General features: G+C 43.8%; 1 protein-coding gene across 3 annotated transcripts in view; it reads right to left on the minus strand.

Moving 5' to 3' along the window:
• The window catches only part of LOC112241337 (DNA-binding protein RFX2), a 61,292-nt gene that overhangs the window by 20,003 nt on the left and 21,490 nt on the right, over positions 1-19,799 (minus strand). For all 3 annotated transcript variants that reach the window (XM_024409598.2, XM_024409479.2, XM_024409535.2), the window contains 2 exons: positions 11,519-11,608; positions 10,988-11,070 (listed from right to left, as the gene is read on the minus strand). In XM_024409598.2, the coding sequence (XP_024265366.1) occupies positions 10,988-11,070; positions 11,519-11,608 (173 nt within the window). The remainder of the gene's footprint in view (positions 1-10,987; positions 11,071-11,518; positions 11,609-19,799) is intronic.

Genomic DNA, 19,799 nt, shown 5'->3' on the forward strand with positions numbered 1-19,799 from the left:
TTCACAAAGTCTGTTTGTATGATGGCAATTTGCATATGCTCCAGAATGTTATGAAGAGGGATCAGATAAATTGCAATTAATTGCAAAGTCCCTCTTTGCCATGCAAATGAACTGAATCCCCCCAAAACATTTCCACTGCATTTCAGCCCTGCCACAAAAGGACCAGCTGACATCATGTCAGTGATTCTCTCGTTAACACAGGTGTGAGTGTTGACGAGGACAAGGCTGAAGATCACTCGGTCATGCTGATTGAGTTTGAATAACAGACTGGAAGCTTCAAAAGGAGGGTGGTGCTTGGAATCATTGTTCTTCCTCTGTCAACCATGGTTACCTGCAAGGAAACACGTGCCGTCATCATTGCTTTGCACAAAAAGGGCTTCACAGGCAAGGATATTGCTGCCAGTAAGATTGCACCTAAATCAACCATTTATCGGATCATCAAGAACTTCAAGGAGAACAGTTAAATTGTTGTGAAGAAGGCTTCAGGGCGCCCAAGAAAGTCCAGCAAGCACCAGGACCGTCTCCTAAAGTTGATTCAGCTGCGGGATCGGGGCACCACCAGTACAGAGCTTGCTCAGGAATGGCAGCAGGCAGGTGTGAGTGCATCTTCAAGCACAGTGAGGCGAAGACTTTTGGAGGATGGCCTGGTGTCAAAGAAGGGTAGCAAAGAAAAGGAAAAACATCAGGGACAGACTGATATTCTGCAAAAGGTACATGAATTGGACTGCTGAGGATTGGGGTAAAGTCATTTTCTCTGATGAATCCCCTTTCCGATTGTTTAGGGCATCCGCAAAAAAGCTTGTCCGGGGAAGACAAGGTGAGCGCTACCATCAGTCCTGTGTCATGCCAACAGTAAAGCCTCCTGAAACCATTCACGTGTGGGGTTGCTTCTCAGCCAAGGGAGTGGGCTCACTCACAAGTTTGCCTAAGAACACAGCCATGAATAAAGAATGGTACCAACACATCCTCCGAGAGCAACTTCTCCCAACCATCCAGGAACAGTTGTGACGAACAATGCCCTTTCCAGCATGATGGAGAACCTTGCCATAAGGCAAAAGTGATAACTAAGTGGCTCGGGGAACAAAACATCGATATTTTGGGTCCATGGCCAGGAAACTCCTCAGACCTTAATCCCATTGAGAATTTGTGGTCATTCCTCAAGAGGCGGGTGGACAAACAAAAACCCACACATTCTGACAAACTCCAAGCATTGATTATGCAAGAATGAGCTGCCATCAGTCAGGATGTGGCCCAGTAGTTAACTGACAGCATGCCAGGGCAGATTGCAGAGGTCTTGAAAAAGATGGGTCAACACTGCAAATATTGACTCTGTATCAACTTCATAATTGTCAACTAAAGCCTTTGACACTTGTGAAATGCTTGTAATTATACTTCAGTATTCCATAGTAACATCTGACAAAAATATCCAAAGTCACTGAGGCAGCAAACTTTGTGAAAATGTATATTTGTGTCACTCTCAAAACTTTTGGCCATGTAGACTGTAGACAGGTGTGTTCCTTTCCAAATCATGTCCAATCAATTGAATTTACTAAAGGTGGACTCAATCAAGTTGTAAAATACATCTCAAGGATGATCAATGGAAACAGGATGCACCTGAGCTCAATTTCAAGTGTCCTAGCAAAGGGTCTGAATACTTATGTAAATAACCTGTTTTTGCTTTGTCATTATGGGGTATTGTGTGTAGATGGATGGGGAAAAAAACGAATTAATCCATTTTTGAATAAGGCTGTAACAAAATGTGCAAAAAGTCAAGGGGTCTGAATACTTTCCGAATGCACTGTATGCGTCAGCCTAATAATTATACAAATAGGCCCTATTATACACTGCTCAAAAAATAACGGGAACACTAAAATAACACATCCTAGATCTGAATGAATGAAATATTCTTATTAAATACTTTTTTCTTTACATAGTTGAATGTGCTGACAACAAAATCACACAAAAATGATCAATGGAAATCAAATGTATCAACCCATGGAGGTCTGGATTTGGAGTCACACTCAAAATTAAAGTGGAAAACCACACTACAGGCTGATCCAACTTTGATGTAATGTCCTTAAAACAAGTCAAAATGAGGCTCAGTAGTGTGTGTGGCCCCCACGTGCCTGTATGACCTCCCTACAACGCCTGGGCATGCTCCTGATATGGTGCGGATGGTCTCCTGAGGGATCTCCTCCCAGACCTGGACTAAAGCATCCGCCAACTCCTGGACAGTCTGTGGTGCAACGTGGCATTGGTGGATGGAGCGAGACATGATGTCCCAGATGTGCTCAATTGGATTCAGGTCTGGGGAACGGGCAGGCCAGTCCATAGCATCAATGCCTTCCTCTTGCAGGAACTGCTGACACACTCCAGCCACATGAGGTCTAGCATTGTCTTGCATTAGCAGGAACCCAGGGCCAACCGCACCAGCATATGGTCTCACAAGGGGTCTGAGGATCTCATCTCAGTACCTAATGGTAGTCTGGCTACCTCTGGCGAGCACATGGAGGGCTGTGCGCCCCCCCCAAAGAAATGCCACCCCACACCATGACTGACCCACCGCCAAACCGGTCATGCTGGAGGATGTTGCAGGCAGCAGAACGTTCTCCACGGCATCTCCAGACTGTCACGTCTGTCACATGTGCTCAGTGTGAACCTGCTTTCATCTGTGAAGAGCACAGGGCGCCAGTGGCGAATTTGCCAATCTTGGTGTTCTCTGGCAAAGGCCAAACGTCCTGCACGGTGTTGGGCTGTAAGCACAACCCCCACCTGTGGACGTCGGGCCCTCATACCACCCTCATGGAGTCTGTTTCTGACCATTTGAGCAGACACATGCACATTTGTGGCCTGCTAGAAGTCATTTTGCAGGGCTCTGGCAGTGCTCCTCCTTGCACAAAGGCGGAGGTAGCGGCCCTGCTGCTGGGTTGTTGCCCTCCTACGGCCTCCTCCACGTCTCCTGATGTACTGGCCTGTCTCCTGGTAGCGCCTCCATGCTCTGGACACTACGCTGACAGACACAGCAAAACTTCTTGCCACAGTTCACACTGATGTGCCATCCTGGATGAGCTGCACTACCTGAGCCACTTGTGTGGGTTGTAGACTCCGTCTCACGCTACCACTAGAGTGAAAGCACCGCCAGCATTCAAAAGTGACCAAAACATCAGCCAGGAAGCATAGGAACTGAGAAGTGGTCTGTAGTTATCACCTGCAGAACCACTCCTTTATTGGGGGTGTCTTGCTAATTGCCTATAATTTCCACCTGTTGTCTATTCCATTTGCACAACAGCATGTGAAATTTATTGTCAATCAGTGTTGCTTCCTAAGTGGACAGTTTGATTTCACAGAAGTGTGATTGACTTGGAGTTACATTGTGTTGTTTAAGTGTTCCCTTTATTTTTTTGAGCAGTGTATTTCAAAATGAAAATTAAATTCGCTAGCCTACTTTGTAGGCCGCATGTGCTGCCCCAGAATCGCATGTTCTCGTCTGCTTTCATGGTATGAACGATGTGCGTAATTCCAGTCCATATAATACAATACAATACAGTAATACAGTTCACACACGAAAATATTAGTCTACAGGAACTAGATGAATTTATTTACCCAAGAGAGCATTTAGCTAGCTACATCTATGGTTTTCCTGTTTTTCTGTTATCCATAATGTGCAGTAGCCTAAATCATATACACTACCGTTCAAATGTTTGGGGTCACTTATAAATGTCCTTGTTTTTGAAAGAAAAGCAAATTTTTGTCCATTAAAATAACATCAAATTGATCAGAAATACAGTGTAGACATTGTTAATGTTGTAAATGACTATTGTAGCTGGAAACGGAAGATTTTTTATGCAATATCTACATAGGCGTACAGAGGCCCATTATCAGCAACCATCACTCCTGTGTTCCAATGGCTAATTGATCATTAGAAAACCCCTTTGCAATTATTTTAGCACAACTGAAAACTTTTTTTCTGATTAAAGAAGCAATAAAACTGGCCTTCTTTAGACTAGTTGAGTATCTGAAGCGTCAGCATTTGGGGGTTTGATTACAGGCTCAAAATGACCCGAAACGAACAACTTTCTTCTGAAACTCGTCAGTCTGTTCTTGTTCTGAGAAATGAAGGCTATTCCATGCGAGAAATTGCCAAGAAACTGAAGATCTCGTACAACACTGTGTACTACTCCCTTCACAGAACAGCGCAAACTGCCTCTAACCAGAATAGAAAATAAGAGTGGGAGGCCCCGGTGCACAACTGAGCAAGAAGACAAGTACATTAGAGTGTCTAGTTTGAGAAACAGACGCCTCACAAGTCCTCAAATGGCAGCTTCATTAAATAGTACCCGCAAAACACCAGTCTCAACATCAACAGTGAAGAGGCGACTCTGGGATGTGGAGTCACTGTATTTTAAGTTGCTTTTCTTTCAAAAACAAGGACATTTCTAAGTGATGCAAAACTTTTGAACGGTAGTGTATGTATTGGGTAAGTGCACAAGCATTTGGGCTTTTTTGGGGGTTTGGGCTCAATAAATTATGTTAATGTAGGGCTCATAAAATGTATTTAATATATGGCTCATCAGGCTCAGGTAGCATCAGGTTTGAATGTTCATGCGGAACAAAGCTCTAATCAAAGACATCCATACATATTTAAATGCTTTATTATGCATGCTTTTGAATAACACTTCCGGTTTTGGTGTAAAATACCATGTTACCCGGGAGAAAAGTGATTTATTCTCAGGATGGAACATCTGTAAAATACCGGGAAAATATTCAACCCTAGGGTTCCCAAGTGGCGCAGCGGGCTATATCACAACTGGCCATGATCGGGAATCCTATAGGGCGGCGCACAATTGGCCCAGCGGCATCCGGGTATAGTATAGCGGAGTGAGATACGAGATATTAGCGTATATGTATATGAGACCTAATGTCCGATTGACACCTCTATAGATTAAGTTTCAAGAAAGGAAAAGCACACATAGGTTAAGAGATAGCAAAATAAGCATAGTAACTGTGAGCCCACACATAGGGAGTAGTGACATACACACCAATAGGGAGACACACATAGGAGAAATTTAATCAGAATTAGAAATACATACAGATTTTCTGGAATGGCACGAAGGTATCTGCACGCACTACCAATGGAAACTATCTAATGTTGAGACCTAAACGTTAAATTGGCCTATATACATTAGCCGATCTAACATACTAAGATCTAACAGCATCTAACAGTAAGACCTAAAAGTAAAACTGGTTGAAGTAATTGATCTAAAGTATATTAGTAGGAAGGGAGGCAAGAACTACTGGAGGCACGCAAAATAGGTTTGACCATTCCACGAAAAGAGACACACACACATTGTGCAGGATAACAACTATAGTAATTGGATAACGGTAAACAGCACATACATAGATCTTAGATATCCATACACCTAGATTGAGAGAATATACTGTAGAACAAAACTATAGTAATTGGATAGCGGTAGAAAGCACATACACATAGAAGAAGATGAGACAGAAAAAGGATTGGGCGTCTGTAAAAGGAGACGAGACCCCAGGTCAGGGGGCAGCGGTTGTTTTACAGTGGGCTGTAGATAGAGAGCAGAGAGAGAGAGCGGAGAGACAGGAGTCAAATATTTATTGCTACTCTTGGGGAAAGAGCAGGAAAGATTTTAAAAAGAAAGGGAAAAAGTCGAGAAAAGGGGACAAGAGTCAAGAGAGGAAAGGAAAAGAGAAGATAAGGGGACAGACAGGGAAAAGAGAGAGAGGCAGAGACAACGAGGGAGCGAGAGTAAGGAGAATCCTCACTGGGGAAACGCTTGGACCTTTAAATTAGGGCTATTTTCTGGGAATGGTCTCGATAGTGCCTACAACACGGGAGACTCGGGTTCGCATCTCAGCCTGGGCACCACTAGACTAAAATTCATTCTGATTGTAATTCAACTATTGATAGGTTTTGCCTGGACAGATACGGTTGTTAGGGTTTGTTTAAGATATAATCTGAACGTTTTAATAGTTTGTTTAGGTTAAATTGAAAGACTAATTCATTCAAAATAATAGCGAGGCGATTTCGATGGAATACGTTGTGTTGCCCAAATGATCTGCTGGAATAAAGAAGAAGAGGAGAGTGGGCCTTAGGAAGACCACCAAACACCCTGAAATTTCCATCCCTAACTATAACATTCTCCGACAAGATAGAACTGTCAAAGGGGGTGAAGTTGCAATCTACTGCAGAGATAGCCTGCAGAGTTCTGTCTTACTATCCAGGTCTGTACCCAAACAATTAAAAAAAAAAAACTTTTAAAAATCCACCTTTCCAGAAACAAGTCTCTCACCGTTGCCGCTTGCTATAGACCACCCTCTGTCCCCAGCTATCTCCTGGACACCATATGTGAATTGATTGCCCCCCCATCTATCTTCAGAGCTCGTGCTGCTAGGTGACCTAAACTGGGACATGCTTAACACCCCAGCCATCCTACAATCTAAGCTTGATGCCCTCAATCTCACACAAATTATCAATGAACCTGCCAGGTACAACCCCAAATCCGTAAACACGGGCACCCTCATAGATATCATCCTAACCAACTTGCCCTCCAAATACACCTCTGCTGTCTTCAACCAAGATCTCAGCGATCACTGCCTCATTGCCTGCATCCGTAATGAGTCTGTGGTCAAACGACCACCCCTCATCACAGTCAAACGCTCCCTAAATACTTCAGCGAGCAGGCCTTTCTAATCGACCTGGCCCGGGTTTCCTGGAAGGATACTAACCTCATCCCGTCAGTAGAGGATGCCTGGTTATTCTTTAAAAAGTGCCTTCCTCACCATTTTAAATAAGAATGCCCCATTCAAAAAATGTAGAACCAGGAACAGATATAGCCCTTGGTTCACTCCAGACCTGACTGCCCTTGACCAGCACAAAACATTCTGTGGCATACTGCATTAGCATCGATTAGCCCCCGTGATATGCAACTTTTCAGGGAAGTTAGGAACCGATATACACAGGCAGTTAGGAAAGCTAAGGCTAGCTTTTTCAAACAGAAATTTGCATCCTGTAGCACAAACTCAAAAAAGTTCTGGAACACTGTAAAGTCCATGGAGAATAAGAGCACCTCCTCCCAGCTGCCCACTGCACTGAGGATAGGAAACATTGTCACAACCGATAAATCCACTATAATTGAGAATTTCAATCATTATCCTACGGCTGGCCATGCTTTCCGCCTGGCTACCCCTACCCGAGTCAACTGCCCTGTACCCCCCACAGCAACTTGCCCAAGCCTCCCCATTTCTCCTTCACCCAAATCCAGATAGCTGATGTTCTGAAAGAGCTGCAAAATCTGGACCCCTACAAATCAGCCAGGCTAGACAATCTGGACCCTCTCTTTCTAAAATGATCTGCCGAAATTGTTGCAACCCCTATTACTAGCCTGTTCAAACTCGATTTCATATTGTCTGTGATTCCCAAAGATTGGAAAGCTGCCGCGATCGTCCCCCTCTTCAAAGGGGGAGACACTCTAGATCCACACTGCTACAGACCTATATCTATCCTACCCTACCTTTCTAAGGTCTTCAAAGCCACATTAACAAACAGATTACTGACCATTTCGAATCCCACCGTACCTTCTCCGCTATGCAATCTGGTTTCAGAGCTGGTCATGGGTGCACCTCGGCCATGCTCAAGGTCCTAAACGATATCATAACCGCCACCGATAAGAGACATTACTGTGCAGCCGTATTCATTGACCTGGCCAAGGCTTTCGACTCATGTCAGTCACCACATTCTTATCGGCAGACTCAACAGCCTTGGTTTCTCAAATGATTGCCTCGCCTGGTTCACCAACTACTTCTCTGATAGAGTTCAGTGTGTCAAATCGGAGGGCCTGTTGTCCAAACCTTTGGCAGTCTCTGTGGTGGTGCCACAGGGTTCAATTCTTGGGCCGGCTCTCTTCTCTGTATACATCAATGATGTTGCTCTTTCTGGTGGTGATTCTCTGATCCACCTCTACGCAGACGACACCATTCTGTATACTTCTGACACTTCTTTGGAAATTGTGTTAACTAACCTCCAGATGAGTTTCAATGCCATACAACACTCCTTCCATGGCCTCCAACTGCTCTTAAATGCAAGTAAAACTAAATGCATGCTCTTCAACCGATCGCTGCCCGCACCTGCCCGCCCGTCCAACATCTGACTTAGAATATGTGGACAACTACAAATACCTAGGTGTCTGACTAGACTGTAAACCCTCCTTCCAGACTCACATTAAGCATCTCCACTCCAAAGTTAAATCTAGAATTGGCTTCCTATTTCGCAACAAAGCATCCTTCACTCATGCCTCCAAACATACCCAAGTAAAACTGACCATCCTACCGATCCTCGACTTCGGCGATGTCATTTACAAAATAGCCTCCAACACTCTACTTAACAAATTGGATGCAGTCTATCACAGTGCCATCCGTTTTGTCACCAAAGCCCCATATACTACCCACTACTGCGACCTGTACGCTCTCGTTGGCTGGCCCTCGCTTCATACTCGTCACCAAACCCACTGGCTCCAGGTCATCTACAAGTCTTTGCTAGGTAAAGCCCCGCCTTATCTCAGCTCACTGGTCACCATAGCAGCACCCACCCGTAGCACGCGCTCCAGCAAGTATATCTCACTGGTCACCCCCAAAGCCAATTCCTACCTTTGGCTACCTTTCCTTCCAGTTCTCTGCTGCCAATGACTGGAACAAACTGCAAAAATCACTGAAGCTGGAGACTCATATCTCCCTCACTAGCTTTAAGCACCAGCTGTCAGAGCAGCTCACAGATCACTGCACCTGTACATAGCCCATCTGTAAATAGCCCATCCAACTAACTCATCCCAATACTGTTATTTATCCTCTTGCTCTTTTATTTATTTATCTTGCTATTTTGCAGCCCAGTATCTCTACTTGCACATTCATCTTCTGCACATCCATTCACTCGTGTTTAATTGGTATATTGTAATTACTTCACCACCATGGCCTATTTATTGCCTTACCTCCCTTATCTTACCTCATTTGCACACACTGTATATATACCTTTTCTACTGTATTATTGACTGTATGCTTGTTTATTCCATGTGTAACTCTGTGTTGATGTATGTGTCGAACTGCTTTGCTTTATCTTGGCCAGGTCGCCAAGATAATGAGAACTTGTTCTCAACTAGCCTGCCTGGTTAAATAAAGGTGAAAAAAATAATTATATACATATTTATATATATACACAGTGGGGCAAAAAAGTATTTAGTCAGCCACCAATTGTGCAAGTTCTCCCACTTAAAAAGATGCCTGTAATTTTCATTATAGGTACACTTCAACTATGACAGACAAAATGAGAAAAAAAAATCCAGAAAAATCACATTGTAGGATTTTTAATGAATTTATTTTCAAATTATGGTGGAAAATAAGTATTTGGTCAATAACAAAAGTGTATCTCAATACTTTGTTATATACCCTTTGTTGGCAATGACAGAGGTCAAACGTTTTCTGTAAGTCTTCACAAGGTTTTCACACACTGTTGCTGGTATTTTGGCCCATTCCTCCATGTAGATCTCCTCTAGAGCAGTGATGTTTTGGGGATGTTGCTGGGCAACACGGACTTTCAACTCCCTCCAAAGATTTTCAATGGGGTTGAGATCTGGAGACTGGCTAGGCCACTCCAGGACCTTGAAATGCTTCTTACGAAGCCACTCCTTCATTGCCCGGGCGGTGTGTTTGGGATCATTGTCATGTTTAAAGACCCAGCCACGTTTCATCTTCAATGCCCTTGCTGATGGAAGGAGGTTTTCAATCAAAATCTCACGATACATGGCCCCATTTATTCTTTCCTTTACACGGATCAGTCATCCTGGTCCCTTTGCAGAAAAACAGACCCAAAGCATGATGTTTCCACCCCCATGCTTCACAGTAGGTATGGTGTTCTTTGGATGCAACGCAGCATTCATTCTTTGTCCTCCAAACACGACGAGTTGAGTTTTTACCAAAAAGTTATATTTTGGTTTCATCTGACCATATGAAATTCTCCCAATCTTCTTCTGGATCAGCCAAATGCTCTCTAGCAAACTTCAGACGGGCCTGGACATGTACTGGCTTAAGCAGGGGGACATGTCTGGCACTGCAGGATTTGAGTCCCTGGCGGCGTAGTGTGTTACTGATGGTAGGCTTTGTTACTTTGGTCCCAGCTCTCTGCAGGTCATTCACTAGGTCCCCCCGTTTGGTTCTGGGATTTTTGCTCACCGTGATCATTTTGACCCCACGAGGTGAGATTTTGCGTGGAGCCCCAGATCGAGGGAGATTAACAGTGGTCTTGTATGTCTTCCATTTCCTAATAATTGCTCCCACAGTTGATTTCTTCAAACCAAGCTGCTTACCTATTGCAGATTCAGTCTTCCCAGCCTGGTGCAGGTCTACAATTTTGTTTCTGGTGTCCTTTGACAGCTCTTTGGTCTTGGCCATAGTTGAGTTTGGAGTGTGACTGTTTGAGGTTGTGGACAGGTGTCTTTTATACTGATAACAAGTTCAAACAGGTGCCATTAATACGGGTAATGAGTGGAGGACAGAGGAGCCTCTTAAAGAAGAAGTTACAGGTCTGTGAGAGCCAGAAATCTTGCTTGTTTGTAGGTGACCAAATACTTATTTTCCACCATAATTTGCAAATAAATTCATAAAAAATCCTACAATGTGATTTTCTTTGTTTTTTCCCCTAATTTTGTCTGTTATAGTTGGAGTGTACCTATGATGAAAATTACAGGCCTCTCTCATCTTTTTAAGTGGGAGAACTTGCACAATTGGTGGCTGACTAAATACTTTTTTGCCCCACTGTATATACAAATACATATATATATATATATATATATACACACAATCTCACATTAAATGTTCTATTTGCTTTAATGGTTTTCTATTTAGAATCATTTTAAAGGTGCCTGGAACACGTTCCTTTGCCTTAAATGAAGAGCACCGCAGTACTTACATGGTTCCATTAGTGTAAACTGCCTCTCCCCCCTCTCCTACATATTGAACCTGGGAGGGGTAAACATGCTGGACCTGCTGAACCTATTGAGAGAGAGAGAAACCAATGAATCAACCTTGAAGCACTATTATCAAGAGAGAGTATCCACCTCTAGGCTGTTTCTCATTCCTTGACATTATATAGGATATCTATGCTTGTTATGAATAAGAAAGAAACTTCAATGTAAATCATGTCTTCCATAATCATAATCTTGGTCATATCTTAACGCAGTGCTGTCAGTAGGTGGCAGTGAGTCCAAAGTGTCAAACTGAGAAAAGATCAAATCCTTGCTGAGCAATTGAAGCACATATAATTGAGATCTAACATCAATTCTATCAGTTAGAAGCCCATACCATTCCAAAGAATGTAATCTGACTCTATATGTCTGATGCTACTGTGAATGGAGCCATGGTCTGTGCATATGGCTAAAGCTAGACTGACTGAGTGTCCTGGGGGCTGGGGAGAAGGAATAAGGGGTGATGAGGAGTGTACCTGCTGAGGGACCTGTTGCACCCGAGGAACTGACAGCTGCTGCACCTGCGCTCCCTTCTGGGCCGAACCTGTGGCCTGAACCAGCACCCTCTGGAGGGAAAGGAAACGCACAATTATTGGTAAACACATAAAATGCCCACACACAGACACACACTATATATATTTACACACAAAAAATAAAAATACAATCCCTAAACCCTTAATGAACACCAGAGAATCACAGAACACGGGGTTTGACTGGATTTTCTACATTACTTTTGGTATAATCTCCTTCCTTGTGTGCATTGTGGCTTGTGCCATTCTTCTGTAAACTTCAACACAAATATGAAATGATTGCTGGTGGGAAAGATGATGCTATTCAGCAGCAGTGCAGCTTACCAGCCAACACATTTTTGTCTTGGTCCATTCTAGACTTTTAGTAATTACAGGCAACCTGCAATGTAGGTTTATTTGGGGCCAGCTTTTTTCTTTGGCGGTCGCAGATGACTACTGCTGGTTTCCCTCTTTAGGGGAGTGTTAAGGGAGATGTGTTCATAACAACAAAAATAAATGCCATTTGCTTTCTCTAAAAGCCTGAGATATGTCAGAGGCAGTGTAGTATAGGCCTTAAGGTCAGAACTGTCTTTTCTCAAGCATAGCCAGCTGTCAAGGCAAATATGATGCCCTATCCAAAAATATTAACATAATGGTATTTAACTGCTTGGTTTCTATGGATTCTCTCATCAACCAATGTCCTTTTCCCAGAATTTTGAACAGCTGTGGCAAGACAAGGTTATAGGTCCTACTTGCACTAATCAGAAACTCCTGCCTGATCACACACAACAACATGATATCAAATTATTTATGATGCCTTTATCCACATGTAGGCTAATGCTTGTTGATACATTTACAGTGCCTTCAGAAAGTATTCACACTTCTTGACTTTTCCCACATTTTGTTGTGTTACAAAGAAGTGGGATTAAAATGGATTTAATTGTCAGTTTTGGTCAATGACCTACACAAAATACTCTGTCAAAGTGGAAGAAAAATTATAATATTTACTCACATTAATGAAAAATAAAACACTAATATATCTTGATTAGATAAGTATTCATACCCCTGAGCCAATACATGTTAGAAACACTTTTGGCAACGATTACAGCTGTGAGACTTATTGGGTAAGTCTCTAAAAGCTTTGCACACCTGGATTGTTCAATATTAGCGTACATCTAATATGTTCCCTCTGTTGATGATGTTCATTATATGTTAAGGTTGAACCAAAACATTACATGTAACAAAAATGAAATCGGAAATTATTATGTGAAATTGAATGATACAATAATGTATGTTGATGCTAATATGATGTACAATATTATTATGTTTCTATTTGATAACAATACCATAATATGTTTAATATGCTACATACTATTTTTTAACAGTTTCACTAATTAGTTTTAATGAATTTAATCATTATGACACACCCCTCAATACTGTCATTGGTTACACTGTGTGTCTACATAACCTGGTTCAAGTATTCATGACATTACCCTGAAGAAAGCACAGTGATGCCGAAACGTTGCTAAATACCCATTACATTGCTGGGAGATTACACATGGAGTGTGAGACTTTCTTTATTTTGGTAGTTTAGGGTTTATTCGCCATTAGTCAGCACCTCCACACAAACTATTATTCTGGGTGTGCGCCAGCTCATGTTTTTTAAATTTTTAAATCTACTATCATCTCTGGCTGACAGCACCCTAATCAATCAACTCCCTAGCCAACATGGGAACTGAATCTAATTCTAACGATACCCAACGGAGCCTTTTTGAATATAGCCAACAACAACGAGACAACATTTTAGTAACAGAGTCTCTATTTGACCGGCCAGAAGCCACCTGGGAAAATCTTTGTAATGAATTCCAAGACTGTTCATTTAGGAAAACTAGAACACCTGCACATTGTAACTTTAAGTGAGTATGTTCGAAATGGAGTTATACCACACGGACTACGTTGGCAAAAAGAGCCTTCACTTGGCCAACGCACTGAAGAGTTTTGTGAACGATGGTGTGCTATACTAAATAAATGTTCATTGGACCTGATGACTCTGATCATTGAACAACTTAAAAAAGGATATTATCGAGATCGCAACCTCAGTTGAAAATTCACAGCAAGCTCTACGAGACGAGCTTAATGACTCTATTTAACTGGATGATCTCATTAAGAGTAATGCTGACCTTCAGACTAAGATTACGACCGAACACCCCCAGCACGTAAGAGGGTTCGACGCATACTTCGGAGGAAGAAGAAATCCACTACCACCACGCAACACCTATCAATCGAGGCCCAGGATGGGCCCCCAGTCCAACAGGCGCTAATGTCTTCAGTTTATAGTAAGACCCTGACATCCGCTCACCTCAGTGTTTTCAATAAGGGGTTATCATTTGTACCCACTGCATACCCACTACTAACAGCTAGCTTGTTTAGCCCCGGTCTGCTAACTGTTAGCTCGTTAGCACAGGCCTGCTAACTGTCTGAATCGAAGTGTCCCCAGCTAGCCCAAACACTCACCGGACCCATATTTATCACTTTTCGATTTTTAATTCGATTATACCCTCCGGTTACCTGCCTCACCCAATGTGATACGGAATCCCTATTATTTTTAATTTTCAGAACCTCCAGAAGCTAACCAGCTAACTAGCTACAAGCTATTTAGTCATTGTTAGCCACTGCTAGCGGCTTTTACCTTCTGCACAGCCAGACAGTTTTTTTAAGCCTGGATAACTGTCTCTCCACAACAACGCCGGATTCCTGCCGAAATCCCTGGACCACTACTTCTGATCTTCACAGCTAGCTTGCACGCAGTACCGAAGCTATCCCTGAGGCCCACTTCCCGGCCTACTCAGCTGTTCACCCGAACCACACTCATACACGGCTAGAGCCCAATACTCCACCGGATCCTTGCTGTAAACTTGGCTACATAGCTGATGCCTGTTGGACACTGTGATCACTTGGCTACATAGCTGATGCCTGCTGGACTGTCCATTAATCACGGTACTCCATTCTGTTTGTTTATGTTTTTATCTGTCGGCTCCAGCCGCACTCAGGCTCTGTGTGTAGTTAATCCGACCCTCTCTGCCTAGTCAACGCCATTTTACCTGCTGTTGTTGTGCTAGCCGATTAGCTGTTGTTGTCTCACCTACTGTTTTAGCTAGCTCTCCCAATCAACGCCTGCGATTACTGTATGTCTCTCTCAAATGTCAATATGCCTTGTATACTGTTGTTCAGGTTAGTTATCATTGTTTTAGTTTACAATGGAGCCCCTCGTTCCACTCTTCATACCTCTGATACCTCCTTTGTCCCACCTCCTTTGTCCCACCTCCCACACATGCAGTGACCTCACCCATTACAACCTGCATGTCCAGAGATACAACCTCTCTTATCATCACCCAGTGCCTGGGCTTACCTCCGCTGTACCCGCACCCCACCATACCCCTGTCTGCGCATTATGCCCTGAATATATTCTACCATGCCCAGAAATCTGCTCCTTTTATTCTTTGTCCCCAACGCTCTAGGCGACCAGTTTTGATAGCCTTTAGCCGCACCCTCATACTACTCCTCCTCTGTTCCGCGGGTGATGTGGAGGTAAACCCAGGCCCTGCATGTCCCCAGGCACCCTCAATCGTTGACTTCTGTGATCGAAAAAGCCTTGGTTTCATTCATGTCAACATCAGAAGCCTCCTCCCTAAGTTTGTTTTACTCACTGCTTTAGCACACTCTGCTAACCCTGATGTCCTTGCCGTGTCTGAATCCTGGCTTAGGAAGGCCACCAAAAATTTGGAGATTTCCATACCCAACTATAACATTTTCCATCAAGATAGAACTGCCAAAGGGGGAGGAGTTGCAGTCTACTGCAGAGATAGCCTGCAAAGTAATGTCATACTTTCCAGGTCCATACCCAAACAGTTCGAACTACTAATTTTAAAAATTACTCTCTCCAAAAATAAGTCTCTCACTGTTGCCGCCTGCTACCGACCCCCCTCAGCTCCCAGCTGTGCCCTGGACACCATTTGTGAATTGATCGCCCCCGATCTAGCTTCAGAGTTTGTTCTGTTAGGTGACCTAAACTGGGATATGCTTAACACCCCGGCAGTCCTACAATCTAAGCTAGATGCCCTCAATCTCACACAAATCATCAAGGAACCCACCAGGTACAACCCTAAATCTGTAAACAAGGGCACCCTCATAGACGTCATCCTGACCAACTGGCCCTCCAAATACACCTCCGCTGTCTTCAACCAGGATCTCAGCGATCACTGCCTCATTGCCTGTATCCGCTACGGATCCGCAGTCAAACGACCACCCCTCATCACTGTCAATCGCTCCCTAAAACACTTCTGCGAGCAGGCCTTTCTAATAGACCTGGCCCGGGTATCCTGGAAGGATATTGACCTCATCCCGTCAGTTGAGGATGCCTGGTCATTCTTTAAAAGTAACTTCCTCACCATCTTAGATAAGCATGCTCCGTTCAAAAAATGCAGAACTAAGAACAGATATAGCCCTTGGTTCACTCCAGACCTGACTGCCCTCGACCAGCACAAAAACATCCTGTGGCGGACTGCAATAGCATCGAATAGTCCCCGTGATATGCAACTGTTCAGGGAAGTCAGGAACCAATACACGCAGTCAGTCAGGAAAGCCAAGGCCAGCTTCTTCAGGCAGAAATTGGCATCCTGTAGCTCTAACTCCAAAAGGTTCTGGGACACTGTAAAGTCCATGGAGAACAAGAGCACCAGCTGCCCACTGCACTGAGGCTAGGTAACACGGTCACCACCAATAAATCCATCATTATCGAAAACTTCAACAAGCATTTCTCAACGGCTGGCCATGCCTTCCTCCTGGCGACTCCAACCTCAGCCAACAGCTCCGCCCCCCCCCCGCAGCTACTCGCCCAAGCCACTCCAGGTTCTCCTTTACCCAAATCCAGATAGCAGATGTTCTGAAAGAGCTGCAAAACCTGGACCCGTACAAATCATCTGGGCTTGACAATCTGGACCCTCTATTTCTGAAACTATCTGCCGCCATTGTCGCAACCTCTATTACCAGCCTGTTGAACCTCTCTTTCATATCGTCTGAGATCCCCAAGGATTGAAAAGCTGCCGCAGTCATCCCCCTCTTCAAAGGGGGAGACACCCTGGACCCAAACTGTTACAGACCTATATCCATCCTGCCCTGCCTATCTAAGGTCTTCGAAAGCCAAGTCAACAAACAGGTCACTGACCATCATCTCGAATCCCACCGTACCTTCTCCGCTGTGCAATCTGGTTTCCGAGCCGGTCACGGGTGCACCTCAGCCACGCTCAAGGTACTAAACGATATCATAACCTCCATCAATAAAAGACAGTACTGTGCAGCCGTCTTCATCGACCTGGCCAAGGCTTTCAACTCTGTCAATCACCATATGGTGCAGTAGATGGTCTTAAAACTTGCTACCCTCTCCACTACTGTTCCATCGATGTGGATAGGGGGGGTGTTCCCTCTGCTGTTTCCTGAAGTCCACAATAATCTCCTTAGTTTTGTTGACGTTGAGTTTGAGGTTATTTTCCTGACACCACACTCCGAGGGCCCTCACCTCCTCCCTGTAGGCCGTCTCGTTGTTCTTGGTAATCAAGCCTACCACTGTTGTGTCGTCCGCAAACTTGATGATTGAGTTGGGAGGCGTGCGTGGCCACGCAGTCGTGGGTGAACAGGGAGTACAGGAGAGGGCTCAGAACGCACCCTTGTGGGGCCCCAGTGTTGAGGATCAGCGGGGTGGAGATGTTGTTGCCTACCCTCACCACCTGGGGGTGGCCCGTCAGGAAGTCCAGTACCACAGGGCGGGGTCGAGACCCAGGGTCTCGAGCTTGATGACGAGCTTGGAGGGCACTATGGTGTTAAATGCTGAGCTGTAGTCGATGAACAGCATTCTCACATAGGTATTCCTCTTGTCCAGATGGGTTAGGGCAGTGTGCAGTGTGGTTGAGATTGCATCGTCTGTGGACCTATTTGGGTGGTAAGCAAATTGGAGTGGGTCTAGGGTGTCAGGTAGGGTGGAGGTGATATGGTCCTTGACTAGTCTCTCAAAGCACTTCATGATGACAGAAGTGAGTGCTATGGGGCGGTAGTCGTTTAGCTCAGTTACCTTAGCTTTCTTGGGAACAGGAACAATGGTGGCCCTCTTGAAGCATGTGGGAACAACAGACTGGGATAGAGATTGATTGAATATGTCCGTAAACACACCAGCCAGCTGGTCTGCGCATGCTCTGAGGGCGCGGCTGGGGATGCCGTCTGGGCATGCAGCCTTGTGAGGGTTGACACGTTTAAATGTTTTCCTCACGTCGGCTGCAGTGAAGGAGAGTCCGCATGTTTTAGTTGCGGGCCGTGTCAGTGGCAAAAAAGTTATTTAGTCTGCCTGGGAGCAAGACATCCTGGTCCGTGACGGGGCTGGTTTTCTTTTTGTAATCCGTGATTGACTGTAGACCCTGCCACATACCTCTTGTGTCTGAGCCGTTGAATTGAGATTCTACTTTGTCTCTATACTGACGCTTAGCTTGTTTGATTGTCTTGCGGAGGGAATAGTTACACTGTTTGTATTCGGTCATGTTTCCGGTCACCTTGCCCTGATTAAAAGCAGAGGTTCGCGCTTTCAGTTTCACGCAAATGCTGCCATCAATCCACGGTTTCTGGTTTGGGAATGTTTTAATCGTTGCTATGGGAACAAATGTGACAAAGGAGGAGGAATTTGTATACAAAACAAATGTGACTATGTGAATGAATGTCACCGACAACTATCTAAAGGTGACTTCTATCGCAAATTGAATTGTGACCCTACCCCGGAATTCCAGCATAAGATCTCATCCACAGTGGAAAGCTGTTTGGAATCAGGACAAATCACTAAAGAAGAAGTTGCATTTTTATGTGTGAAATTTCCCAAGATACCAACTTTCTACACAGTCGCTAAATTACACAAACAGGTGTCTCCTCCACCAGGTAGACCCATTGTAGCAGCAATCGACTCTGTGACATCCAACATTTCTAAATTTGTGGATTACCACATTAAACCGATGGTTGAGAATCTCCCATCTTATGTCAAAGACACTAGTCACATGATCTCATTGAGAGGGCTTATGAAGGATAACAGAGGGCAACCTGCTGGCCAATTTTGATGTGGAAAGCTTGTATACCAACATCCCACACACTGGAGGTTTGCAGGCGCTACAACACTTCCTTCAGCAGAGAGACTCTACCCTTGCTCCATCCAATGATTGCATCTTACAACTTACTGAACTGGTATTATCCTATAACTACTTTGTCTTTGAGTCAGACTTTTCCTTTTTTCGGGGTGTCCCAAATGCAAACCTGCATTTGGGACAATTTGAAGAAGCATTCCTTTTTAAAACAGAGACACACCCATACTGTCTAAAATACTTCTAAAGAAAAGACACCTCTTGACTTTTTCCACATTTTGTTGTGTTATAAAGAAGTAGGATTAAAATGGATTTAATTGTAATTTTTGGTCAATGATATACACAAAATACTCTGTCAAAGTGGAAGAAAAATTCTAATATTTACTCACATTAATGCAAAATAAAACACTAATATATCTTGATTAGATAAGTATTCATACCCCTGAGTCAATAAATGTTAGAAACACCTTTGGCAACGATTACAGCTGTGAGACTTATTGGGTAAGTCTCTAAAAGCTTTGCACACCTGGATTGTACATTATTTGCCCATTAGTCTTTAAAAAATTATTCAGCTCCAGTGTAGATTTGGCCTTGTGTTTTAGGTTATTGTCCTGCTGAAAGTTGAATTCGTCTCCCAGTGTCTGTTGGAAAGATGACTGAACCAGGTATTCTTCTAGGATTTTGCCTGTGCTTAGCTGTATTCTGTTTCTTTTTATATAAAAAAACCCCCTCCTTAGTCCTTGCCGATGACAAGCATACCAATAACATGATGCAGCCACCACCATGCTTTAAAATTTGCCCCAAACATAACGCTTTGTATTCAGGACAAAAAGCGAATTTCTTTGCCACATTTTTTTGCAGTATTTATTGTCTTGAAGCAAACCAGATGCATGTTTTGGAATATTTTTTTATTCTGTACAGGCTTCCTTCTTTTCACTCTGTCATTTAGGTTAGTATTGTGGAGTAACTACAATGTTGTGGACCCATCCTCAGTTCTCATATCACATCCATTAAACTCTGCAACTGTTTTAACATCACCATTGGCCTCATGGTGAAATCCCTGAGCAGTTTCCTTCCTC

This window comes from Oncorhynchus tshawytscha, linkage group LG01 (assembly GCF_018296145.1).
Source record: "Oncorhynchus tshawytscha isolate Ot180627B linkage group LG01, Otsh_v2.0, whole genome shotgun sequence".
Lineage (NCBI taxonomy): Eukaryota > Metazoa > Chordata > Actinopteri > Salmoniformes > Salmonidae > Oncorhynchus > Oncorhynchus tshawytscha.